Below are 27,446 nucleotides of genomic sequence, written 5' to 3' on the forward strand. Positions count from 1 at the left end.
TTTTCCTAGGTCAGAAATATTGTAATTTCTCTTCATGAGAAATTCTCTACTAAGTCCAATGCAATAACAATAAACCTATAAGGTAGGATGAGATAATTTATTTACTTATAATTCATGCTTAGCACTACTTTTTCCATCCCCATCCACAGTAAATGATATTTACTGTTATAGTACAATACTCTGTAGTTCATGCAAATAGCTTGTAAACATATGGATACTGAATAACCGAAATATTAGCAATTATTATTCCATGTACAAAAAATAAAAAAATAAAAAATGTAATCTGTCATTAATAGAAAACTATTGTACTCACCGTCTAACAACTTCCACAGCCCATTTCCTTTTGGCAGCCTTTCGACGGTCCACTGTTCCACGCCACCAAGACTGGATTTGTATGGCTGTATAATAAAGGAATAGTTTTATTTTTGTCTTTAATAGCACAAAACTATGACCAAAGTAGTTTTGAAAACAGCCATATGCTGGTCAGTCTATAAACTGGTAAGGCCTCAATAACTGTAAAGAGTTAGAAACCAATATAAGATATTCAGCCAAAGCAACATTTACAACTTCATCTAGGTTACTATGTTGACAGCTTACCAATAACCAACTATGTTCTAGTTACAAATATGCCTACACAAGAGTTCATACAACCATGAATGTTAGAAGATAGAGAAAGATACTGTAGATAATTCTATTAATTTATCTACATTATTCATATACCTGAAGAAATCACAGCTACCACTACAAATGGGGTTATATACACGGCATACTTATAGGTTACCAACAAACAACACAAAAAAATAAAACTATTCTTCCCATATACCCAATTTGTGAATATTATAATAAATATATATATATATATATATATATATATATATATATATATATATATATATATATATATATATATATATATATATATATTACTGTGTATATTATATTTGTGCAATCTTTATTATTTACAAGGTGCCTGCAGGGCCACCTGTATTCATAGGAATATTGGAGAATGGCGTCTGGTTTAAAAACAATTTAACTGGGCTGGTTAAATCTTTTTTTAAACCAGATGCCATTGTCCAATATTCCTATGAATACAGGTGGATCTGCAGGCACCTTGTATTGACAGACTCTTGCGCTCTATTAGACCGGATGGTCAAGATACCTTTCACAAACTAGGACAATATGGCATGTGTTGATTTTAAACAAGTCTAATGTGCGGAACACAAAATAATAAAGATTGCACACACACACATATATATATTATATAACAAATTGGGTATATGGGGATAATAGGGTTTCTTTGGGTTGCCTGTTGGTAACCTATAAGTAAGTGGCTCAATAATCCACCCTCCATATACCTGTCATGTATGGTTGCATATACATGGCATACTCACCGGAATGTTTCATATGTAGGAATTTTTGTCTCTGAAGATATCCCCTCCACCTAGCCTGGAGGAAGGTTGCTATAATAAAAGGACCAAAGTCAATCTTGTGTTACAGACACAGCATGACAGTTCATGTACATTCTGTTTAAATACACACATAAATGTGATGATAGATAAATGGGAAAGTGGTTTCAAAGCACTATCAAGTATTACGCACCAACATAATGCAACGCATTTACCAACTAGAAACACAAGCAAGATGGAAGACAAACAAGAGAACTAAGACAAGAGACCAAACAAAAATCAAAATGTAATAAGACAAAAACAACAAACCTATGCCCTGCTTTCTCACTTCTAAGGCATCCTCTGTAGCAAAGAGGGTTTTGGGGAAACGAATAAAAATTTTTGTCCTGAAGAAAATACATAAAGTCATAACATGAAATTTTTTATGCTGCAATGAAGAACATTCCTAAAACAACTGGTGACAGCAGACTAAAATCTATTAGTCAATGTTTAAGATTGCAATGTATACCTTAGTACCTATCTAAAATAATCAGACATCACATTTATTGATACTTTTCCTGAGGCATGTGTTAAACGTACACTGCAAATGTACTGTGGGAACACAGCCTATTATCAACAAAAAAAGGAAGTCACTCACAGCTTACCTGCCCATTTTATATTCCTCTGGTTTATAACCAAGGCTCTTGACAAGTACTGCCACTCCATCAGCTACTCGCCCATCCCAATTTGGCCAGGTTTCAGGGCAAAGTGACTTGTACCTGAAGATATAAAAGTAGAATGTGGACCTGTACACATTGGTATTTAGCAAGGTGAAAAAAAATGTATTTAAATTCTTATTACCTCTGTAAGAATATCTCATATTTTCTCCTATATGCAAATCCAGCACGGCGTACTCTCACATTCTCAATAAGCCCCAAATATTTCACCTGGTGTCTAATGAGAACCTCATCAAAACGAGCTAGATGGTTAGAGCGCATAAAGTTAGGTTACCATCAGTATACAACACAAAGCCATAAACACACAGATACAGTTCACCAATTCCTATAATACACATTCTTAAAGGGGGTTTCTAGAACTTTATCTCTCCATAAGGTTAGGTCATTAATGTTTAAGTGTTTGACCACTGGTGGAGTACAGCCGAGTAAAGACACGGTATTGCTTGCTTCTTTGTTGACACAGGAACAGTAGCTAAACCACACAGATAACTGTGCCAGTAGTGGTGTCCTATCCCATTTAGGTGAATACAGCCCCACTCACATGTATTGGGCTGTGTCAGTGTAAACAAGGAAGAGGATGTGAGCCTTCATTCTGCTGATGAGGAGGGGGATCAGACCCCATCAGTATCCTGCTCTAAAGATCAGTTTTTCAAAAGCATGTAAACCTTCACAACAGATTTTTTCCCCTGTCCCAAAACATTTGAAATAAAAAATGAAGCTACTTAAAAAAAAAAAAATAGGTCTTAAAGTGGTACTCCGCCCCTAGACATCTTATCCCCTATCCAAAGTATAGGGGATAAGATGTCAGATCACGGGGGTCCCGCTGCTGGGGACCGGGATCTCGGCTGCAGCACCCACCTCAACGGCTTCCGGCAACGCTGGAGGCTTCGGATCTAGACCATGCGAGTGAAAGAGCGTGAAGTAACGACTCCACCCCGTGTGACGTCACGCCCCGTCCCCTCAATGCAAGTCTATGGGAGGGGGCGTGACGGCCGTCACGCCCCCTCCCATAGACTTGCATTGAGGGGCGGGGTGTGACCTCACACAGGGGCGGAGTCGTGACATCACGCTCTTTCGCTTGAGTGGTCAGGATCCGAAGCCTCCAGCGTTGCCGGAAGCCGTTGAGGTGGGTGCTGCAGCCGAGATCCTGGGGGTCCCCAGCAGCGGGACCCCCGTGATCTGACATCTTATCCCCTATCCTTTGGATAGGGGATAAGATTTCTAGGGGCGGAGTACCCCTTTAAAGATCAATTACCTGTTTTGTTTCTACAGCTCTTATGCAGACTAAGGTAACAGACAGCAAATATTTTGGGTAGTGTAATCCTACATACTGTCTTCAGAAAACACTTGAGAAAATATTTTACATAAAGGGCAGACTAGATGGTACAGATGGTCTTTTTTTCTGGCAACAATCTTCGAGGTCTCCCCTACTTCAGGATAACTTACCAAATGTAATTTAGCATAAAGTAGGGGACAGAAAGAGTTGACTAAGACTTCAAGTGTACCTCTCTTGCTATGGTCAATTTTCTGAAAAATGTGCAATGTCATTTTACAAAATGATATACATCCATTTTAAATTCAAAGCCAAAATCCCTGAATGGGGAACCATAACTATGCAGTAGGAGACAACGTTTCCTGCTCTGTCTCCAAAGCACCCGTTTCCAGCGTGGGACGCTGTGTTATGTGATTCTATGGCACTGGGTCTAGTGCTGAAAACAGGTGCTTTGGAAACAGAGCAAGAACCTTCATCTCCAACTGAATACACATCATTTAAACAAATTACTTTCCTGCATAGTGCACATTTGTCTAATAAGCAAGAAAGATACCTTTTCAGGATCAGTTGCTTAATTTTTCATTTGATATGAACCAAGTAAACAACAAAGATGGACATAGTGCCTTTTACCATACAATAGGTTTCTGAACACTCCATATATCCATATAAAACATTTTCCTTTCTAAAACATACTGGAAAAAGAGCAAAAAAGCAAAACCAAATAACAGCAGAAAATCCTTTAGAAGTATTCAGATTTCTAGGGAATCATTCACTGTAGGGCAACTATAGGGCTAATGAGATTTTTAGGGTCACTTCATTTAAAATGCTATTGGGTTTACTAATAATCGTGTTATAAAACCGATCTTATGTAACCCAGGGAAGCTTTTATTATTTGGACCTGTAATATGAATGGGTATAAAATTAACACTAACCTGCTTGTTTAGAATCATTTGGTTTCATGCATCGCACATATGAAGGCTGCTTGGACATGAGAATTTCCATCAATTTTGCTAAACTGGCTTTGAACTGAGTTGCTGCCTAAATAAAACAAATAAAAAAATGAAAAAAATAAAAATAATCATACGTAATTCGTTTTCTAGAACAGAAATGTCCTTGCAGCAGTAGAGCAAAAGCAGCTCGATCAGCATCTTCAGTATATACAGAAAGTGGATGCAGAGCCACATGTATGTTAGGGATAGAGCTACACAGAGACTCTCTCCCTGCATTGTGCTGCATCTTAGATAATGTAATGATAGCATTTCAAGCTTAAGGTGGTTGTGACAGTAACCTGACAATAACAGAAAATCCATACTGGACGCATTTGTGATTGTAGCAATGCAACCTTATTCCCTTACGTGCTATGATGTAGCACAATTCAGAAAGCAAGACACAGTGATCTCTGGGTGCATGACCTGTGTCTTGCCAAAGTGGTTATCCAGCACAGACTAGTCTATCTAAGTGTCCCACCGGTCATAAGTTGTTCTCATTGGTAGAGGTTGCAGACACCTGCAATACATGGCGGCAGGGACTCCTCTTTACCAACCCAAATGCTCCACTTTGTTGAGTGGACATCCCCACAGTAACACCCAAATAGGTATCCAAGAGGTGAGGATAAATAAAGAGAGCATCCACTTTTCACACTGGCCTTTCCACATACGTGTTTTTTTTTTTTTTTTTTATTATCGCTCCATCCCAATCAGAGCTCATTTTTTTTCCCCTCGAACAAAGCTTCAAATCTTTTAACTACATGCATCGGATTTCAAGCATTGTACTCTGCCTGCTACAGAGTCATAATGGTAAATATCCTGCTCAAAATTCTGGACTCACTTCAATAAACAAACCAAGGTGTTGTCCGATGATGGACATTTACTTTAAAGAGCTGATCTTTTTAGGAAACTTAACCTGACAGACACTATTTGTAGGACCAGAATGCCTTGTACAAATACAGTACACTACAGTTATGGCATTTGGCAATATGTACAGCACAATTACAACTGCATGTACAAGAATGAACTAAGAAGAAAAAAGAAATAGCACACAAACCAACAAATTACCATCCAGTTTGTAAAAACTTAAAAGTATGTGCTGAAATGAGTGATACATGTTTCCTACTTGTATTGATGGGGGACATTTCTGGAACCCACTACACAATATAGCTGCTAACCATAGCAACCAATTTACAGAAAATAGAAGTGTTAAGAAAATGTAGTGCTAAAAACATCTTTCATGTGTGTGTCCATAGGGGCCAGCTGAGGAGTACATAAGATTACAGAATGTGCCGTGTGGATTGCATGAATGTTCCGGTCACTTGGACCACTGCTCATACCGTCTCTGGCCTTTTCTTGTCTGTCAGCTCAGATCTTTCAAAGCACTGATGAACAATTGGATTTCCAGAGTCACACATAACCTTTAATAGAAAAGAACAGGTAAATGTTCAGTTGCTGTTCCCCAAGAGGCTTGGCATTCCAGTATGACAAAAATGTTAAATCCAAAATAAAAATGCATCAGGTAGCTGGGTATTATAGGTTCTCACACAAACACACATTCATTCACTTACTTCTTTCAGATTCCTAAACAGTAGATCGTTGTTCTTATCCAAAAACCCTAAAGAAAAGTTAAGAGAGAATAGATGAAGAACCTTGCAGCGTTGCATATTTGTCCTTATTAAACAGGTTTTCCATTCTTGCCAAAAACTGCCAGGGGGCGAGGGAAAATAAACCACCAATCTTGCCCCACCGGTCACCAGCAACATAGCTGTTCTAGAGTCCTAGCAGAAGTGCCCCACTGATGTCCCTGTAGCTGAGATCTGTGACCATCAAGGCCAGTGATTGGCTGCAGGCAACGTGGGGAAAGGGGGATGCAGGAATTGGGGTGTCGTCAACGGGGCATTATAAAACAGCGGTGCAATAAACTGAGCAGTTATTTTAACATTTTCCCACAAAATCCCTGCCCCCTGGTAATTTGTTTTTGTCAAGCCCAGAAAACCTCTTCAGCTGTAATATTTTAATTGTTATAAAATAAGATGTATTGCAAATTTAACAAGTATACAGACCCTTTGCTATGACACTTGAAATTTAGCTCTGGGGCCTCCTGTTTCTCTTGATCATCTCTAAGATGTTTCTACACGGTGTGGCATCCTACCCAGATTGGAGGCTGTAATCACTGCAAAAGGTGCTTTAACCATGTACAGAGTAAAGGGTCTGAATACTTATGTCAATGCAATATTTTAGTTTTTTCCTTTTCAATAAATTAGCAAAGATTTATAACATTCTGTTTTCACTTGGCATTATGGGGTATTGAGTGCAGATTAACAAAATGTGAGAAAAAAAATCAAATGGTTGGAAGACTTTCTGAATGCACTGTAGACTTGTTTTGCAAATTTAAATAACATTAAAATATTACAACCCCTTACAATATAAGGGATGCACAAGGTAGATTCATTATTCACAGCACAAAAATGGTATCTCAGCCCTCAGTGTACCATCCAATCTAATGGCTGTATGTAAGATGGGTAAATGGATTGCTCCTATATGAGAGGCCATCTAGATCAGAATAACTAAATACACTAAATATAATTGAATAAAAAACACATTTAACCCCTTAAGGACCCTAGGGCGTCTGGATACGCCCTGGCTTTCTGGTACTTAAGGACCCAGGACGTACCCATACGCCCGTGGGAATTTCTGTCCCCGCCGCGCGCCGGCCGGAGAATGGGGTGGGTGCCTTCTGATATCGATCAGCAGGCACCCCGCGCAAATGCCCAGGGGGGTCAGACTCCCCCCATGTCGGCGATTTGCGCCGATTCGGGTCTATGGTGACCCAATGACCCGGAATAGAAGGGGGATCGCGGGTGTCCAAGACACCCACGATCCCCCTGAAGCGATAGGAGTGAGGTGGCAGGGGTGCCACCCCTCCTATCCCTGCTATTGATCATCAAGACGCGATGACCAATAGCAGATCGGGGGTGGGGGGGCTTTACTTTCGGTAGGCGGGGCAGAATCGGGAAACAACACAGGACCGGCGCAGGTTTGCCCCCCCCCCCCCCATGTGAACGTACAGGGTACATTCACACAGGCAGGTTTACAGTTAGTTTTCTGCTTCAAGTTTGGGCTGCGGCAAATTTTTCGCTGCTGCGCAAACTCCTAGCGGTAAACTCACTGTAAATGCCCGCCAGTGTGAATGTACCCTAAAAACACTACATTACACTACACTTACACAAAATAAAGAGAAAAACACTACATATATACCCCCTTACACTGTCCCGCCCAATAAAAATGAAAAACGTATCGTACGGCAGTGTTTCCAAAACGGAGCCTCCAGCTGTTGCAAGACAACAGCTCCCAGCATTTCCGGACAGCCACTGACTGTCCAGGCATGCTGGGAGTTTAGCAACAGCTGGAGGCACCCTGTTTGGGAATCACTGGCGTAGAATACCACTATGTCCACCCCTATGCAATCCCCATGAAGTCCTCAAATGCGCATGGCACTCTCTCACTTCAGAGCCCTGTCGTATTTCAAGGAAACAGTTTAGGGCCACATATGGGGTATTTCCGAACTCGGGAGAAATTGCACTACAAATTTGGGGGGCTTTATTCCTTTTACCCCTTATGAAAAGGAAATGTTGGGGTCTACACAAGCCTGTCAGTGTAAATTTTTTATTTTTTTAAACTAACATGCTGGTTTTGCCCCATAAGTTTTATTTTGACAAGCGCTAAAAGCAAAAAAAGACCACCAAAATTTGTAACGCAATTTCTCCTGAGTACGGAAATACCCCAAATGTAGGCGTAAAATTTTCTGTGGACGCACAACAAGGCTCAGGAGTGAGAGGGCACTATGTACATTTGAGGCCTAAATTGGTGATTTGCACAGGGGTGGCGGATTTTACAGCGGTTCTGCCATAAACACAAAAAAAATAATAGCGACATGTGACCCCATTTTGGAAACTACACCCCTCACGGAACGTAACAAGGGGTATAGTGAGCATTTACGCCCCACAGGTGTTTGACAAAATAGTTGGATGGGAAAAAGAGAAAAAAAATGTTTTCACTAAAATGCTGGTGTTACCCTAAATTCTTCATTTTCACAAGGGAAAATAGGAAAAAAAAAAAAAAAGCCCCCCAAAATTTGTAACCCCATTTCTTCTGAGTAAGAACATACCCCATATGAGGATGTAAAGTGCTCTGCGGGTGCACTACAATGCTCAGAAGAGAAGGAGCGCCATTGATTTTGAAGAGAAAATTTGTCCGGAATTGAAGGCCACGTGTGTTTACAAAGCCCCCATAGTGCCAGAACAATGGATCCCCCCACATGTGCCCCATTTTGGAAACTACACCCCTCACATAATGTAATAAGGGGTACAGTGAGCATTTACGTCCCACAGGTGTCTGACAGATTTTTGGAACAGTGATCCGTGAAAATGAAAGCCCACTGTTCCAAAGATCTGTCAAACGCCAGTGGGGTGTAAATACTCACTGCACCCCTTATTAAATTCTGTGAGGGGTGTAGTTTCCAAAATGGAGTCACATGTGGTGGGGGTCTACTGTTCTGGCACCACGGGGGGCTTTGTAAACGCACATGGCCCCCGACTTCCATTCCAAACAAATTCTTTTCCAAAAAGCTCAATGGCGCTCCTCCTCTTCTGAGCATTGTAGTGGGCCAGCAGAGCCCTTGACGTCCACACATGGGGTATTTCCATACTCAGAAGAAATGGGGTTACAAATTTTGGTGGTCATTTTCTCCTATTACCCCTTGTAAAAATGTAAAATTTGGGGAAAACACAGCATTTTAGTGAAAAAAACTTTTTTTTCATTTACACATCCAACTTTCACAAAAAGTCGTGAAATACCTGTGAGGTGTTAAGGCTTACTGTACCCCTTGTTATGTTCCTTGAGGGGTGTAGTTTCCAAAATAGTATGCCATGTGTTTTTTTTTGCTGTTCTGGCACCCTAGGTGCTTCCTAAATGCGACATGCCCCCCAAACACCATTTCAGCAAAATTTGCTTTCCAAAAGCTAAATGTGACTCCTTTACTTCTGTGCATTGTAGTGCGCCCGCAGAGCATTTTACGTCCTAACATGGGGTATTTATAAACTCAGAAGAGATGGGGTTACAAATTTTGGGGGGCATTTCCTCCCATTACCCTTTGTAAAAAGGATACATTTGGGGAAAAAACTGCACTTTAGTGAATACATTATTCTTTTCATTTACACATCCGACTTTAACGAAAAGTCGTCAAACACCTGTGGGGTGTTAAGGCTCACTGGACCCCTTGTTACGTGCCTTGAGGGGTGTAGTTTCCAAAATGGTATGCCATGTGGGGGTTTTCTGCTGTTCTGGCACCATAGGGGCTTCCTAAATGTGACATGCCCCCAAAAACCATTTCAGCAAAATTCACTCTCCAAAATCCCGTTGTCGCTCCTTCCCTTCTGAGCTCTCTACTGCGCCCGCCGAACACTTGACATCCAGATATGAGGTATTTCCTTACTCAAGAGGAATTGGGTTACAAATTTTGGGGGGATTTTTCATCTATTACCCCTTGTAAAAATTCAAAAACTGGGTCTACAACAACATGCGAGTGTATAAAATGAATACCTAAAGGGTTAACAAACTTTCTGAATGTCATTTTGAATGCTTTGAGGGGTGCAGTTTTTATAATGGGGTCATTTGTGGGGTATTTTTAATAAGAAAAATTTTGTGAAAAATTGGAAAATTGATGCTGAACTTTGAAGCCCTCTGATGTCTTCCAAAAGTAAAAACATGTCAACTTTATGATGCAAACATAAAGTAGACATATTGTATATGTGAATCAATATACAATTTATTTGGAATATCCATTTTCCTTATAAGCAGAGAGCTTCAAAGTGAAAAAAAAAAATTCTAAATTTTCAATTTTTTTTATAAAATTTTGGAATTTTTCACCAAGAAATGATTCAAGTATCGACAAAATTTTACCACTAACAAACTAGAATATGTCACAAAAAAACAATCTCGGAATCAGAATGAAAGGTAAAAGCATCCCAGAGTTAATAATGCTTAAAGTGACAGTGGTCAGATGTTCAAAAAATGGCTGGGTCCTTAAGGTATATTTGGGCTGGGTCCTTAAGGGGTTAATAAAAAAAAACAAAAAAAAAAACAAAAACAACATTACCATATAGCAATAGAAATAAAACAGACCACAGGGCTCTTGTGGATGAAATAAAATTAACTTCGGGTCCATAATTAACAGCCCTTTAGATTAACATTTGTAGGTTTCCAGGTTATAAAGAAAAATTGGTGTGGAGGAAATGTTGAAGGCAGGGTGTAAGAAAATCAACGAGTTTGAAAGTTTGGAGCCAAGGTGCTTAAAGGGGTACTCCACTGGTCAGTGTTTGTAACAAACCGTTCCGAACGCTGGAGCCGGCAGCACGTGACTTAATAGCCACGCCCCTCATGACGTCACACCCCGCCCCCTCAATGCAAGTCTATGGGAGGGGGCATGACGGCTGTCACGCCCCCTCCCATAGACTTGCATTGAGGGGGCGGGTGTGATATCATGAGGGGGCGGAGCAATGACGTCACGAGCTGCCAGCTCCAGCGTTCGGAACCCCTTTAAATGCTAGCTTAGAGTTGTTTGGGTATCTGTAAAGGGACGGGAATCTTTCTGGGGTTCATCCCACAAATTTCAATGACCCCCAAAATGATTCTCATTCTACTAATTGACATCATAAAATTCAGTTAATTCATTTTTTTTCTCTTTACGGTTATTTTTGCAATTTTCGTGTTTTTATATACATATTACCTTGCATTTTACTAAAATAGTGTCAACTGTACCACTCCTTATATATTATGATCAATAAAACATTAAATTGTAGATAAAACACATCAATAAGGCACTATGGTAGAAATAGTAGTGTGAACATGTCCTAAAGACAACTTTTCATAATCAGTTAAACAACCGTTCTCCATGCTAGGTTTTATGAGTTACACAATTAGAGGCCAGGTGAAATAGAGGGAAAGTGTTAGTAGATTTAATTATATACCACTGAAGAAGGGGTCTTACTGCATGTTTCTTGTACCCTGAAACATGTTTAGTATGGTGAAGTACAGACAACCCTACTAAGCCGACAACTCTATTTCCATTCATTCGGCCATTGCCAAGGACTTTTATGGACTAAAGAAAAACTTTTATAAAGCGTGCACTTTTTACTCCGCTACCATAATCAGCTAACAGACTGTTACGCGGCTATAACGATCAGCTGACAGATTACGTCAGATGCCATATGAAGCTTGCTGGCAGAGACGCTGCAGACGAGAGCTGGCGCCGCCAGCTTGAGTCAGAGAGACTGGAGATCCAGGCAACGTAGAGCAGTTCATAGTACCATACACTCTATTCTTTCCCAAAGGTTACTATACCATGTTAAAAAGTCACACAGCGCTATTACTGTACTGAACATCAGTTGGCAATATATTGGTCCTTTGAATACATTGGCAGACATTTTGGCAACATATTACTTTGTTGGCGGATATTATCCCTTTGTAGGATAACTCATTAGGAACTTGCCGTTACATCTTTCTCCACAGGACATTTGTTTTTGCTCTTTTATTTTAATTTGCAGATGTTTACTTTGGAGCACAGTTCCATATGATTCTAACGATACTATCATAAGGTGTATTCCATCAAACCTTATTATATATTCACTTCCTAGTGAAATTATACTTTTATATGTGAAAAAAGGTCTATTCATTTTATATCAGCCACAAGGGCCCTGTGGTCAGTTTTATTTTTATTTCTATACGGTAACTGTCTTGTTTATTCAATTATATTTAGTATATGTAGAAGCAATCTATTTACCCATCTTACATTCAACCATTAGACAGGAAGGTACACTGAGGACTGAGATACCATTTTTGGTGCAATATTTCCTTCATTACACGTGTAGGGTGTGAGTGTTTTTAGTTAACCTTTTGTGACCTGCACAATTCCACTTTTCTGGATACATTTTTTAGTGAATAGGACACAAAAAACAGATATGTGAATTAGAGCAGAAGTCAAAATGTCACATAAGTTAAGACTAAACTAAATGTTTAGTTTACCAAAAACGACTAAGGGCTCGTTCACACGGCCGTCTGCACCCTTAAATTCATGCTCGTTTTGCAATCCGCATGCTCAAAAGGAGTGAAAATCAGCAAACTCTTGCTGTGCTGCGGGATTACTACTACTCCAATCATGGAAGAGATTTGTTTCCATGATGGGAGTAGTAGTTTCCAGGTTGCGGGAGTCTGGAGAGTCTAGATTAGTGCTTGTACTACTACCCCCATCATGGAACAGAGTCTTTTCCATGCTGGGGGTAGTAGTACAGGGGCTGAGGGATTGATCGCACTGGGTCTCACGTCTGAGACCCGATGCGATCAGAAGTTATTAACCAGGGGAGCGGGCGGCATGATCCGCAACCATGCGATTTAGATTGTGTGTGTTTTACTTTCATTTTCGAATACCACGCCGGGAGCCCTGAATGGCCGGGAGCCCTGAATGGCCGGCACCAAGGGGCCATTCAGGGCTCTCGGATGGATTTTTAAAGTCATTAGCGAGGATTATAGTGCTGCACTACACTGGCGGCCGGGGAAGCATTGTGCTGCGTTCCCTGGCTACTCCGACACGCTGCTGTTCCATATGTATAGAAGCGCTGCAGGGTAGCAAGATCTATATGTAGCGCAGCGGGGGGGGGGGCCACAATATACATAGCTAGTGCAGTGGGGGGCCAGACATATAGCACTACATGTCTAGCCCCCGCTGCGCCATCTATGTATATTGCCCCTCGCAGCACTTACATATGTCCCCCCCAGCGCATCTGTGAAGTATACTATCAGCAGCGCATCATGCTGCTGGCCGGGGAAGGCAGCGCAATGCCGGCCGCTTCCCGGCCAGCAGATGCGCTGCTGATAACATACTTTTCACACATAGTGTTGCCAGGGACAAATGTGTATAAAAGCGCTGCAGGGGGACAGATATATAGGGATATATATCTGTCCCCCTGCAGCACTTCTATACAAATGTCCCTCGGAGCACCATCTGTGTAAAGTATGCTATCAGCAGCGCATCTGCTGTCCGGGAAGCGGCCGGCATTGCGCTGCCTTCCCCGGCCAGCAGCATGATGCGCTGCTGATAGCATACTTCACAGATGCGCTGGGGGGGGAACATATGTAAGTGCTGCGAGGGGCAATATACATAGATGGCATAGCAGGGGGCAAGATCTATAGGTATCACAGCGGGGGGCAATATACATAGATAGCACTATATTTCTGGCCCCCCACTGCGCTAGCTTTGTATATTGCCCCCCGTTGCACTAGCTATGTATATTGCTCCCCGCTGCGCTACCTATGGATCTTGCCCCCTGCAGCGTGTCAGGGCAGCCGGGGAACGCAGCGCAATGCTTTCCCGGCCGCCAGTGTAGTTCACCATTACAATCCTCGCTAATGACTTTAAAAACCCTGCCTGGAGCCCTGAATGGCCCCTCGGTGCCGGCCATTCAGGGCTCCCGGCGGGGTATTTGAAAATTAAAGTAACACACACACGATCTACATCACAGGGTTGCGGAGCATGCCGCCAGCTCCCCTGGTTAATAATTTCTGATCGCATCGGTCTCAGAAGTGAGACTCTGTGCCATCAATCCCTCAGCCCCTCTACTACTACGCCCAACATGTAACAGACTTTGTTCCATGATGAGGGTAGTAGTTCAAGCACTAATCTAGCCTCCCAGCCGCCTGCAGACTCCCACAGCCAGGGAACTACTACTCCCATCATGAAAAAAAAAGTCTGTTCCATGATGCGAGTAGTAGTAGTCCCAACTGCAGGAGTCTGTAGACGGCTGATACTAACGGATGAAAAACTGATGCAAACGGATGCCACTAAAGAGCATCCCTTTGCATCGTTAATAGAATGGTCCGTTTAGGAGGCAATAACGGACAAGATCTAGATGGGAGACAACGGCCGTGTGAACATAGCCCAACAGAAGGATATTTACCAAATTAAAAGGGCAATTGTAGATTCATATAACTTTCACACAGTGTGCCACAATATGAAACTCTTGAAATAGATACAATCAAATGGTTATATGACATATATGCTAGTATTACTCATCCAAGAGTTACACATGGCATGCTGTGTGGTGTTCACATTCGAATGCCAGGTTTACATTAATCCAATTAAAGGAAGTAGTACAAATTACCTGCCACGCTGTAGTTCACTTCTCCGGCATAGTGGAGCAGGCGAAACTCATCCCTTCCAAGACACTTTCTAGTTTTCTGATCTCCAAGTTTGTGTCTAGATAGATAAAACAAAGACCACACAATGTTATTATGGACAATGAAAAATGCTTATAAAGAAAAAAATCTGACTTCATACATTGTTGATATCACACATGTTATAATAACACACAGTCTAAGTATCATGGTTTCTGAAAATAAAGCCTATTTAAAAGAGAACCTGTCAGGTCCCCAGGACTTCAACAGTTCCAGGACCTGACAGGTGAGAACAGTTGGGGGCATTTACCATTGTCTTTAGAGCTGTCTTTTGGTGTCTAGATTTGTCTGTATTTAGGTGCAGCGCTGCACCTAAGGCTATTTTTTAGTGCCTTTTCGATTTACACTTTTTTTTAAAGAGCATACAGACCAGCTGTTAAGGGTTAGTCTTGTCCAGTGGTAATTAATTCATCAACCATAACTTTCGCAAAAAAATAAACAAAAAGTCGCAATTCTACACCAGCCCAGACCTAGCGTAGCTTTTTGGTGTATGTGGAGAGTGACATTTCAGAAGACGTGAATCCTCCATAAAATTTATCAAATACCCTGCGACCATTTAATACATTTGGCAGAGTCACACAAAAAAACAAGAAAAACAAACAAAAAAATTAACTAAATCACACACATCCTAGTAAATGCCCCCCAGTGTCCCAATGCTGTCCCTCCTCAGTTCTACAGGATTGTGCATAGAGATAAATAAAAGAACTTTGAATGGAACTCCGCAGCCTCTAGAGATGCTTGTTGCCCTCCCGCCTAGACTGGCATTCAGGACTCATACATTTTCTATGTATGTACTTTGTGGAAATAATTCTTTCCAATTACTAAGATGTCTGCTTGTAGTCAGTGAATGTAGCCAGCTGGATTTTGGTGTGGATTTGGCCATGGATTTAAAAAAAACTTTAAAGAAAAGAATGTGGATTTGGTGCAGATCTTATCTTCTCCATTGATTTTAATGGCAACAATTCACAATAACAAAAAAAAAAAAAAAAAATCACAACTACTTTGTACAGTAATTTGCTGTGAATATTCCAAGACCAAGGCAGATTTTCCTCCTCTGGAAGTAAGCAATTTAAAATCAGAGTCAAGATAAAAGATAAGAAAACTGCATTTTTTTTCTTCTAGCACAAACAAGGATTTGTCATCTAATAAAGACTAATATTTTACATTTGTGCTGTTCAAGTACCGTATTTATCGGCGTATAACACGCACCCCCATTTTAATAGGGAAATTTAAGTAAAAAAAAATAAAATACATATAAGATAAATGAAAGACTAAATGCCATATCATCCCTCTAACTTTGATTTTGCCTGAACTTCAGTTTGGTCCCCCCTTCCAGTGCCACATAATTCCTCCCCTTTTATCAGCCCGTGTGCCACATTTACACCCCCCCCCCCCCTTACCCTCTCATCATTCCCCACTGTCTTATCATGCCCCCACCCCTCTCTTATCATGCCCCCTTCTCTCATCATTATGCCCCCTTCTCTCATCATTATGCCCCCTTCTCTCATCATTATGCCCCCTTCTCTCATCATTATGCCCCCTTCTCTCATCATTATGCCCCCTTCTCTCATCATTATGCCCCCTTCTCTCATCATTATGCCCCCTTCTCTCATCATTATGCCCCCTTCTCACCATGCCCCCTTCTCACCATGCCCCCTTCTCACCATGCCCCCTTCTCACCATGCCCCCTTCTCACCATGCCCCCTTCTCACCATGCCCCCTTCTCACCATGCCCCCTTCTCACCATGCCCCCTTCTCACCATGCCCCCTTCTCACCATGCCCCCTTCTCACCATGCCCCCTTCTCACCATGCCCCCTTCTCACCGTTTTTGATATATACATTTTTCCCATCTTCCTTACTTAGCCGCGCTCGGCAGGCCAGGTCCGGTGTCGGGTCTTGCGGGCTGCGGTCAGTGAAGCTGGATGAGTGACTTACTCTGCCGGTTGCACAGCATCAGGGACGTCACTCATCATTCTCTGCATCCGCCGCTGGTCAGTGTGGTCGCCGCTGGCAGCCCAACCGCAGCCACCTTAGAATAGTCACAGCGGCAGCAGCATTGAATGAGGGACGTCCCTGATCTTGTGCAGCGGAGCTAGCAGAGGACATCACTCATCCGGCTTCACTGACTGCAGCCGACACCGGACCTGGCCTGCCGAGCGCGGCTAGGTAACGAAGATTAAAAAAAAAAACAATACAATAAAAAGCAGAGGGGAAAAGAAGGAAAATTTAAAAAAAACAAAGGGGGAGCCGCGCGCTGGTCACTGATTTAAAGTGTCCGCGGCCAGGCTGCTAATCCTTAACAAGCAGCCGCTGCTGCGGCCACTTTAAATCAGTGACAAAAAGATTTATCGGTGTATAACACGCAGGCAGACTTTTTGCCTTGAATTTAAGTTTTAAATGTGCGTGTTATACGCCGATAAATACGGTAATTCATATTGAACTAGCTGTACTGTGCTCATATATAAAAAATTAGTTTAAAAAAAATAATACAAAAACAGACCTTAAAAGGGGTGTTCCTGGAAAAATTTAAAAAATTTCATATCAACTGGCTCCAGAAAGTTAAACAGATTTGTAAATTACTTCTGTCAAAAAATCTTAATCCTTTCAATAATTATTAGCTGCAGAAGTTGAGTTGTTCTTTTCTGTCTGGCAACAGTGCTCTCTGCTGACATCTCTGCTTGTCTCGGGGAACTGTAAAGAGTAGAAGAGGTTTTCTGGTGCCTCCCGACGTTGGCCTTATTGATACCTACCTGTTATTCCGTGCCATACTTTTATAGCTCCTTATCTTGGTTGGCTGGTCGGGCGGTACATCAGGAGACTGCGCTCTGTTAATTTTGACTGCAGTGTTTATTATGGGGATATATTCCTCTTTTTGTTTGGTTTTTGTGCTCATGTATATTTTATTCCCCCCTTTTTTTGTTTTCTCCCCTCTTTTTAATTCTCCCCCCTCCTTTTTTTTTCTTTTCCCCCCTTTTTTTTTATGTGAGTCACGTGTGAAAAATTTGATATCACCATGATATGTATGTTACTGAAGACCCAGGATGACTACTATCGCTATTGCAATTTCTTCACTTGGTTGTGACGCACTGCCAACAGTGCAGCCTCTATAGAATGTGACTCACATGGTTTGTTTCTGTGTTGTACTGTTTGCAATGAAAAAGGAGTTTAATAAAAAAAGATCTGATTTATTAAAAAAAAAAAAAAAAAAAAGAAGAGGTTTGCTATGGGGATTTGCTTCTACTCTGGACAGTTCCTGAGAGAGGTATCAAAGAGCACTTAGACAGAAAAGAACAACTCAACTTCAGCAACTCATAAGCACTGAAGGGATTAAGATTTTTTAATAGAAGTCATTTACAAATCTGTTTAACTTTCTGGAGTGTGTATATATATAAAACATTTTTTTCCTGGATAACCCCTTTAACCTTAGTATGGCCTTTGAAAAAGTACCTCCCATGATGATACAGGCTGCCAAGGCCGCTTTGTATTTCTTACTGGTTTTAGAGTTTGTTTCCAAGTGCCAATCAATCATTGTCCTCGTACCTTTAACATTCCATGTAAACCTACTTTGTTCTTGGTTCAATAGATACATCAAAATACTTCTTATAGGCACACCAACGTAAACAGGGATTTAGGTGGGGATTATGTGGCATTTTATAAGTGTCAAACATTGTAAATTGTTCATCATCTGATTTTAATAGCTGCAAAAGTTTATAGATTTACGGTCTCTACTAACGTAACAAAGTGTGGGTGGTTTTTCACAGTATCTTCCAACTTTTCCAGGAATGTCATATCTGTGGCCTCTCCAGGACGCAGACATTCTTCATCCTACAGAGAGGAAAGGAATGGAGAGTTATCAACAAAGTCATCAATACTGGCCCTAAACATAGCACAACCCCATAAGCATCCTGTTTGCTAAGCAGTGAGCTAGAAAATAAACAGACTTACCAAGATGGAAATTATGCCTTTGAACTTTTCTTCAACTAGATCGCAGATTATTTTGTTATTAAAATATTGCACAGGCTCCCACTGTAAAGGGAAAGCAACTCAATCAATGAAAAGGTAAATTATAAATAATACACACACTATACCCATAATACAATATTACTTGTATCATCAATTTAAAGTAACAACATATAGGCATATTATCTTATTTTCATTGGCTTGCATTCTCTAGTGGGAACAAGTCATTGACTGTGGTGAGAACCCCAAAGCCTGCACCTCCCTACAACACTTTCTGAGCTTTAGCAATTCATCTCTGTCATGAAAGTATTGTGTGGATATAAATCTCCATGTACATTAATGCACACATCCGAACAAGCATTAATAAAGGTAAGCAAAGTATAATGGATATGGATGGTTAAGCAATGATAATTACACAAAGAAGAAAATAGAAGTGGGGGGGGGGGGGGAAGGTTTCACATCTTTAATGTACAGAAAATTGGCATTTACATGCTGTTACAATGTGAAGGAGGTAAATCAATCACTGGTCTCTGTGGTCACATGTTTCACATGCTAAACAAAGACGAGCAGGGACAACTAGAGCATAGGCAGACTGAATAGTGGCCGCATGTTCTACAAAAGCATAATCTTCATAATCTCCCTTTAGTGCATAAACCCCATAATTGTAAGCGCTGCGGAATCTGTAGGCGCTATATAAATAAATAAAATAAAATAAATAAATGTGCTGTGAGATCTTGCATGCTCAGATCTCTAGGGCGGTCGGCCTGGACTATTAATCGGCACGTGTGGGATGTTAGCACATAGAGGGAGATTATAAATATTTTTGGTAGGGGCGGGCATCAGGGGCCATCGGGGAAGAAGTACCAATGCACCAAGGATTGTACCAAAGACCCCAATTTGAATACTTGGGGAACGGTGCCACATAGGAAAATGAGGTAGAGACCCTTGTGATCTGTTTTAACGGTCAGGCAGTCCCAGCAGGCTAGGGTGGGCGACGCTGCTGCCAGTTTCCCTTTAATGCAAATTTAAATAACATCAAAGTGAAATGTCAAATGGCAATAATTAAATTGCAGTCATGGTAAGTGTACAAAATTGCTTTATGTACAACTTGTTATGATACACCGAGTATACAAAACAAACTAGATTGTTGGTCATAGAGCAGAAGAAAAAGAAATAGAACTACAGTATAACAGAACATAAAAGTAAAAATGGCGTTACTTACCGCAATCCCTTCAGATTCATACTCCTCCTGTTCAGACTTTAGTGTCAGCTCAATAAACAACTGCTGGAGCTTCTCATTGCAGTAATTGATGCAAAACTGTTCAAAGCTGCAAAAAAGTTACATTACATCATGGATGTAAAAGGTGGAACCAGTATTTTTTGAAAGTTTATTTTTATTCAGTGAGCAAAAGGTAAAAAAACACCTCCCAATTGGTGAGGAACCACTCACTGTCTGGTGAGGTGCTTGTTCGTTGCCTGTGTTGTGAATCAGCTAAAAGAGCTGCAATGACATCATGGTCATAGGACCAAGAGTTCACAGGTTCTTCATCTTAGGGTACGTTCACATGCGTGGATTTTTTAGCGGGTTTTCCGCTGCGTATTTGAAAGTGGGCGGGCTCTTCTCGGCTGTCCGCAGCCGATTTTCCGCGGCGGAATGTACACTGCGGAAAATCCGCCGCAAGCCCCATTGCAGTCAGTAGGGACTGTGACGGATTTTCTGTCGCGTAAATTCCGCCGCGGAAAATCTGCTGCGGACAGCCGAGAAGAGCCCGCCCACTTTCAAATATGCAGCAGAAAACCCGCTAAAAATCTGCGCGTGTCAACTTCACCTAAGGAGCAATGCAGCCAAGGGTGGAGAATGCAGAGACTATTGGGGAAGTACAGTGGTATTGATTGGTGCACTGTAGTGTTGGTCTGTCGCTATTGGAAAACTATTTATTGCTGCACTTTGGGAATTGTTTAGCACTTATATTCATTGCAGCATGGTGGTATTTATTCGCAGAAGCTATTTTTCAAAAAGTATACCTGTACTTTCAAAAGATTTTTCAAAACGTGCATGATTTTCTTAGATTACCCCCTCAGAGTGGTGGTAAGATTATTTTAGTACTCATACTGCCGTTATTGAGCACGAGAGTTCCCTTCATCATCACTGCTATTTCTCATTCTCCCTGTTTCAAAGGGGGGGGGGACCAGCGTCTGACTGTTTACAGTAGTAGTCACACTAGAACTTCCTTTCCCTTTCTTGTTTGGCCATGGATTATGCAATACTATTGTGCTGGTAAAGCGGCACTGGAGTAAACAAGTTGGCACTGTGCTGGGATTACTTATACAGTACACTACTATAGATGGCATGTGGTTTGCAAGGTGCTATATAAGCAGAAATGAAAAACAGCAGCACAGGAAAAAAAAACTGTAGTTACACTTATTCTTATTATCATGGTGGTGACAAGCGTGCAGACTAAAATGTAGGTGGGATTTCATTTAGGAGGCAGCACTGTGTATATACAGTAGGAGAAAAACTGGTATTTACACAAGGGAAAGCTGCATAGGTCTTTATGGGTGGTCATTAATAAAAGGGAAGCATTGATTTACCTTTTAGGCAAAGTGTGGCCCCTCTGGAGGAAAGCAGACTTGCAAGATTGCAGATACACAGCCCAGGCTTTCTCCAGTTATGCTGCAATAGCACTATATAAGGCCTACCCCCTCTTCCTGTGTTTCATCTTAGTCTCTTTGCTGCTAGATATATAATTCCCCAAATGGCAATGGACAGCAATTTGCAGGAAAGAGAGAAACCTAATTGCCAACATTTTAAAGGCACTAATGGGGGGAGATTTATTAAAATTAGTGTAGAGGAAGAGTGGAGCAGTTGCCCATAGCAACCAATCAGATCGCTTCTCTCATTTTCCAGAAGAATCAGTCTGAAAAGTTGATATGGGCAACTGCACCACTCTTTCTGATAAATCCCTCCCAAAGATTATTTTATCTAGATTATGTGATTTACAAATATGTGAGAAGTCATCTAGGCTATATATGTAGGAACCTTGTTAGAACCAACAGTGACCATTTAAAGGGGTATAAAATAATACGTTAGAATTGATATTCTATTAGTTAGGAAGTGAGATGTACATTTTTTGACAAAATCCATTTGAATTTCACATCGGGGAAAGCCAAATACAGAAGCATGAATAAAACCAATATGCACTAGAACAAACCAAGTTGAAATTTGGTAATTAAAAGTTTTACTCTCTCTCTCTCTAATATATATATATATATATATATATATATATATATATATATATATATTCTACTAAAATGTTCATACAGATAGACAAAAAACGCCAGTGCAGTATCTTACTCACAGGTATCTTAGAAAATGACAAGTAATGATAACAATTATTCCCCAATTATGGGTCCCATATATCAGATCCACACAAAAAAATACACTGCTCAAATAAAATTAAGGGAACACTTAAACAACACAATGTAACCCCAAGTCAATCACACTTCTGTGAAATCACACTGTCCACTCAGGAAGCAACACTGATTGACAATCAATTTCACATGCTGTTGTGCAAATGGAACAGACAACAGGTGGAAATTATAGGCAATTAGCAAGACACCCCCAATAAAGGAATGGTTCTGCAGGTGATGACCACAGACCACTTCTCAGTTCCTATGCTTCCTGGCTGATGTTTTGGTCACTTTTGAATGCTGGCGATGCTTTCACTCTAAAGGTAGCATGAGACAGAGTCTACAACCCACACAAGTGGCTCAGGTAGTGCAGGATGGCACATCAATGCGAGATGTGGCAAGAAGGTTTGCTGTGTCTGTCAGCATAGTGTCCAGAGCATGGAGGCCCTACCAGGAGACAGGCCAGTACATCAGGAAACCTGGAGGAGTCTGTAGTAGGGCAACAACTCAGCAGCAGGACAGCTACCTCCGCCTTTGTGCAAGGAAGAGCACTGCCAGAGCCCTGCAAAATGGCTACCGCCGCCTTTGTGCAAGGAGGATCACTGCCAGAGCCCTGCAAAATCACCTTCAGCAGGCCACAAATGTGCATGTGTCCACTCAAACAGTCAGAAACAGACTCCATGAGGGTGGTATGAGGGCCCAATGTCCACAGGTAGGGGGTTGTGCTTACAGCCCAACACAGTGCAGGATGTTTGGCATTTGCCAGAGAACACCAAGATTGGCAAATTCACCACTGGCGCCCTGTGCTCTTCACAGATGAAAGTAGGTTCACACTGAGCATATGTGACAGACGTGACAGAGTCTGGAGACGCCGTGGAGAACATTCTTCTGCCTGCAACATCCTCCAGCATGACAATTTGGTGATGGGTCAGTAATGGTGTGGGGTGGCATTTCTTTAGTGGGTCGCACAGCCCTCCATGTGCTTGGCAGAGGAAGCCTGACTATCATTAGGTACAGAGATGAGATCCTCAGACCCCTTGTGAGACCATATGCTGGTGCGGTTGGCCCTGGGTTCCTCCTAATGCAAGACAATGCTAGACCTCATGTGGCTGGAGTGTGATGCTATTGATGCTATGGACTGGCCCGCTCGTTCCCCAGCCCTGAATCCAATTGAGCACATCTGGGACATCATGTCTCGCTCCATCCACCAAAGCCACGTTGCACCACAGACTGTCCTGGAGTTGGCGGACGCATTAGTACAGGTCTGGGAGGACATCCCTCAGGAGACCATCCGCCACCTCACCAGGAGCATGCCCAGGCATTGAAAGGAGGTCATACGGGCACGTGGAGGCCACACACACACACTACTGAGCCTCATTTTGACTTGTTTTAAGGACATTACATCAAAGTTTAGATCAGCCTGTAGTGTGGTTTTTCCACTTTGATTTTGAGTGTGACTCCATATCCAGACCTCCATGGGTTGATAAATTTGATATCCATTGATAATTTTTGTGCGATTTTGTAGTCAGCACATTCAACTATGTAAAGACTAAAGTATTCCATACGATTAATTCATTCATACAGATCTAGGATTTGCTATCTTAGAGTTCCCTTTATATTAAATTTTTTAGGTAATAGTCTAACTTCCGGAACGCCATCTTGGTTTCCTGGCGCTCTGCATCCACATCCGGCGCATGCGCATCACCGCGGATCGGAATCACGCAGTCATCCTCCTGCATCATCACAGGATTACCACCGGCATCCAATGTCATTATAACCTGGTTACGCCGGCCGGCGGGATGATGCGGGAGGATGACTGCATGATTCTGATCGGCGGTGATGCACATGCGCTGGATGTGGATGCAGAGCGCCAGGAAATCAAGACAGCATTCCGTAAGTTAGACAATTACCTCTCCCTATATAAGTTAGGCACACACACAGTGAAAGTAGCCCCCTGAAGAAGGAGCGAAAGCACGCTTGGGGTCCAGGAGACAGCATCTCTAACAATTATGGGTGAGACATAATACTATAATACCGATACGTCAGTTAGAACTTTGATTTATTGTGACGGTCTGTGGGCCAGGGCTGTGGAGTCGGTAGATAAATGTTAAGACTCCGACTCCGGAGTTTTCTGTGCTTCCGACTCCTCTGTATTAATATGTGAATGTATTTTATACATTCCTTGAAGGAAAGAAAGGCAACATACATGTCATTACCACAGGACTACTGGCTGGGAAGCCAACAGTCTACTGTATTGAACAGTTTGTGTGCTGATATGCTGCTGAAGATAGGGCAGTGGGAGGATCCAGGAAGGGGCATTTATTATAAAACATGATTTCCCTAGTAGAATCCCATAGTCAAGTTTAAAGCGGTACTCCGTCCCTACACATCTTAGCCCCTATCCAAAGGAGAGGGGATAAGATGTCAGATCGCCGGGGTCCTGCTGCTGGGGAACCCCGGGATCGCCACTGCGGCACCGCGCTTTCATTACTACACAGAGAGAGTTCGCTCTGTGCGTAATGATGGGAGATACAGGGGATGGAGCAGCGTGACGTCATGGCCCCGATCCTCGTGACATCACGGCCCGCCCCCTTAATGCAAGTCTATGGCAGGGGGCGTGACGAGCCCCACGCCCCCTCCCATACACTTGTATTGAGGGGGCGGCCCGTGACATCATGAGGGGCAGAGCCGTGATGTAACGATGCTCCGGCCCCTGTATCACCCATCATTACGCACAGAGCGAGTAATGAGCGCGCAGTGCCGCAGCGGCGATCCCGGGGGTCCCCAGCAGCGGGACCCCGGCGATCTGACATCTTATGGAGGGTCAATAGTTCAAGACTCAGATCGCCGGGGACCCGCGGGATCGCAGAGTTCGCTCTGTGCGTAGTGACGGGCGATACAGGGGCCAGAGCATCGCTACATCATGGCTCCACCCCTCGTGATGTCTAGGGGCAGAGTACCTCTTTAAGCCAACAATCGAGTTTACAAGTTTTTATAGCCTTAGCTGAATGGCAGCAGTTTTTCCAATGGTTTACAGCTTGAGTCTTGAACTATTGACCCTCCATTCCCTTCACTTATGCAAGTGTCTCTAGTCCTGCAAAAAACATATTTCCTTAATCCCTTATCAGTGAGAGGCTAGGTTACCCATGGGTTCCCTGTAACAGCAGGACACAACACTACGGAAAGTATAAGTATTGCCAATCCTAATTGTGCGTTGTGTGCCAAATAGTAAAGCACATGAAAAGCATGCTTCTTCACAGTCACTTAACGTGTTCGTTTTGCGGTTACATGAGGCACTGCATGCATTGATCTTTATTCTTATAGTAGAGAAGTCATTAATTATAACTTTTTGTCAATTGGGACATTTAAACTTGCTTTTTTTTATTCCTATCTAAATTTAGTAGGAGTCGGAGTCGGACTATTGTTTGCCGACTCCGACTCCAGGTACCCAAAATTTCGTCCGGCTCCTCAGCCCTGCTGTGGCCAGGAGCCCATTTGGGAATACTTCAGTGCCATACTTGCCTATCACTTATTATATATATTTTTTGTGCGTATCTGATATACGGGACCCATAATTGGGGAATAATTATTATCATTGCTTGTCATTTTCTAAGATACCCGTGAGTAAGATGCTGCACTGGCGTTTTTTGTCTGTATCTGTATGAACATCTGATATTTATGAAGTGTGATTTTAATAGAAAAAATATAAAGAGTAAAACTTTTAATTACCAAATTTCAACTTGGTTTGTTCTAGTGTATAATGTTTCCAAATATCAAGTTGTTTCATAATGTTGGATCCCAATAGTCTTGAGATATTGCCTTAGCATTATGCATGTTACAAATAGGGGCAAAAGTCAGCTGGGCCGGTTGGAACTTTATAGTGTAATATGAATATAACCAAGTTGCAAATCCTGGGCAGAAATCATGTCTTGGATTTCAGCTGTGGATATAATATATAGAATGTTTGATATATTGACTAAATATAGCACACACAAGAATTAGCCATCATCCTATTAGTAGGTCATCTGGATGAAAAATATTCCAAAAGGCAAAAAATGTAATAAAGCAGAGAAGAAGAAATTTTACCTGTTATGTTGAAAGACTTCAAACCCATATATGTCCAGAAGCCCGATGACAGATGCATTCCCCAGACTGTGCATGTCTGCACCCTGCAAAAGGCCCAAAGTGAGTTACAACTCCAGAGTCAGAGTAATCCTACTCATCCTGTTTACACTACTCACTAGTGATCCTCCAACGTTCTATGGGATCACATTGTAAGCATAGTCAAGCTCTAGACTTACTTCAAATGGAAAAAAATTTTGCACAAATTATTAGTTATACCTTATATGCCAAAGATTTGTTTATCTTTCTGACGAGCCATGAAAAGGTGCGGCCATAAATTGCTTTGGCTAAGGCATCTCTGGCATAAGCTGCCTGTTCCAGATTTAAAGGACTATTTAGCTAAAGGGTAAAAAAAAAAAAACAACAATAAAAACCGCATAAACAAAATCACATTTGTAATACAAAGTACTTCTAAAGTGATTTTAGAAACAGTTAAAATGCTTCCATCAATGACAGTATACTTCAAAGCCATATGCAAATGGTAAAATTGAGGGATTCCAATTCAGTTCTATTTGTTATTAACCAATGGCATTTTATACAGCAACTTAAGTCTCTGTACTTCAAAAGCTCACAAATATATTTTTTTGTTAACCAAAAAGTACAGCTCCTAAAATACTTTGGCCTATGTATCAACCAATGTGGTGGTAAATACTCTTGTGCCAAAAAGGACCAATGTAAGAAAACTAGTCTAAATAACTATACATATTCGAAAATAATAGTCACCATGTTGATGTGTGTAAACATGGCCTTAATCTATCTTTTATGTAAAACAGGACACATCATACAGGTGAAGTCTAAGTTTTTACCTCTTCTCCTTTAGCAATGATCTTTTTGTGAATGAGAGATTCCCGTAAAACCGTACTCTCTACTGACAGAAGCTGCAAAACAAGAGACATTTATTAAGTGTTAATGTATTCTACATTCACTAGACAATACCTAAACAAATCCAATGCCTCTGGCTTTACAATACCATAATATTTATTTCAAGAGGTGCTAAAGTACTGCATAATACAACAACATGCATTAGATCTACACAGTCCTATGGATATAAGGGGAATATACAATCTTTTTACCCCTTAAGGCCACACACAGATTTGATAAGTAATAAAGCAGAGTTTTTTTTGTTTGTTTTCTAATCTTCTCATTCCAAAAGCCGTAGGTTTTTTCCAGCAGAAAGTTGTTTTTTATCTTTAACTGGCACCAGTCTATGGAGTTAGTCTCCAGCAGTGAGGAGGGAAAAGAAGTGCTTAGTCAAGTGCTTCTCCAAGCTCAGTCTGGTGA

At 41.6% G+C, this 27,446-nt stretch overlaps 1 protein-coding gene across 8 annotated transcripts in view; it reads right to left on the bottom strand.

Moving 5' to 3' along the window:
- MYO1C (myosin IC) overlaps positions 1–27,446 on the bottom strand; it is a 161,158-nt gene that overhangs the window by 34,571 nt on the left and 99,141 nt on the right. For all 8 annotated transcript variants that reach the window (XM_056558670.1, XM_056558669.1, XM_056558667.1 and 5 more), the window contains 15 exons: positions 26,972–27,043; positions 26,385–26,504; positions 26,130–26,212; positions 19,855–19,960; positions 18,618–18,698; positions 18,406–18,497; positions 14,599–14,693; positions 5,953–5,999; positions 5,722–5,802; positions 4,328–4,433; positions 2,247–2,364; positions 2,051–2,164; positions 1,716–1,792; positions 1,392–1,460; positions 314–398 (listed from right to left, as the gene is read on the bottom strand). In XM_056558670.1, coding sequence (XP_056414645.1) covers positions 314–398; positions 1,392–1,460; positions 1,716–1,792; positions 2,051–2,164; positions 2,247–2,364; positions 4,328–4,433; positions 5,722–5,802; positions 5,953–5,999; positions 14,599–14,693; positions 18,406–18,497; positions 18,618–18,698; positions 19,855–19,960; positions 26,130–26,212; positions 26,385–26,504; positions 26,972–27,043 — 1,346 coding nt within the window. The remainder of the gene's footprint in view (positions 1–313; positions 399–1,391; positions 1,461–1,715; positions 1,793–2,050; positions 2,165–2,246; positions 2,365–4,327; positions 4,434–5,721; positions 5,803–5,952; positions 6,000–14,598; positions 14,694–18,405; positions 18,498–18,617; positions 18,699–19,854; positions 19,961–26,129; positions 26,213–26,384; positions 26,505–26,971; positions 27,044–27,446) is intronic.

This window comes from Hyla sarda, chromosome 2 (assembly GCF_029499605.1).
Source record: "Hyla sarda isolate aHylSar1 chromosome 2, aHylSar1.hap1, whole genome shotgun sequence".
Classification (NCBI taxonomy): Eukaryota; Metazoa; Chordata; class Amphibia; order Anura; family Hylidae; genus Hyla; species Hyla sarda.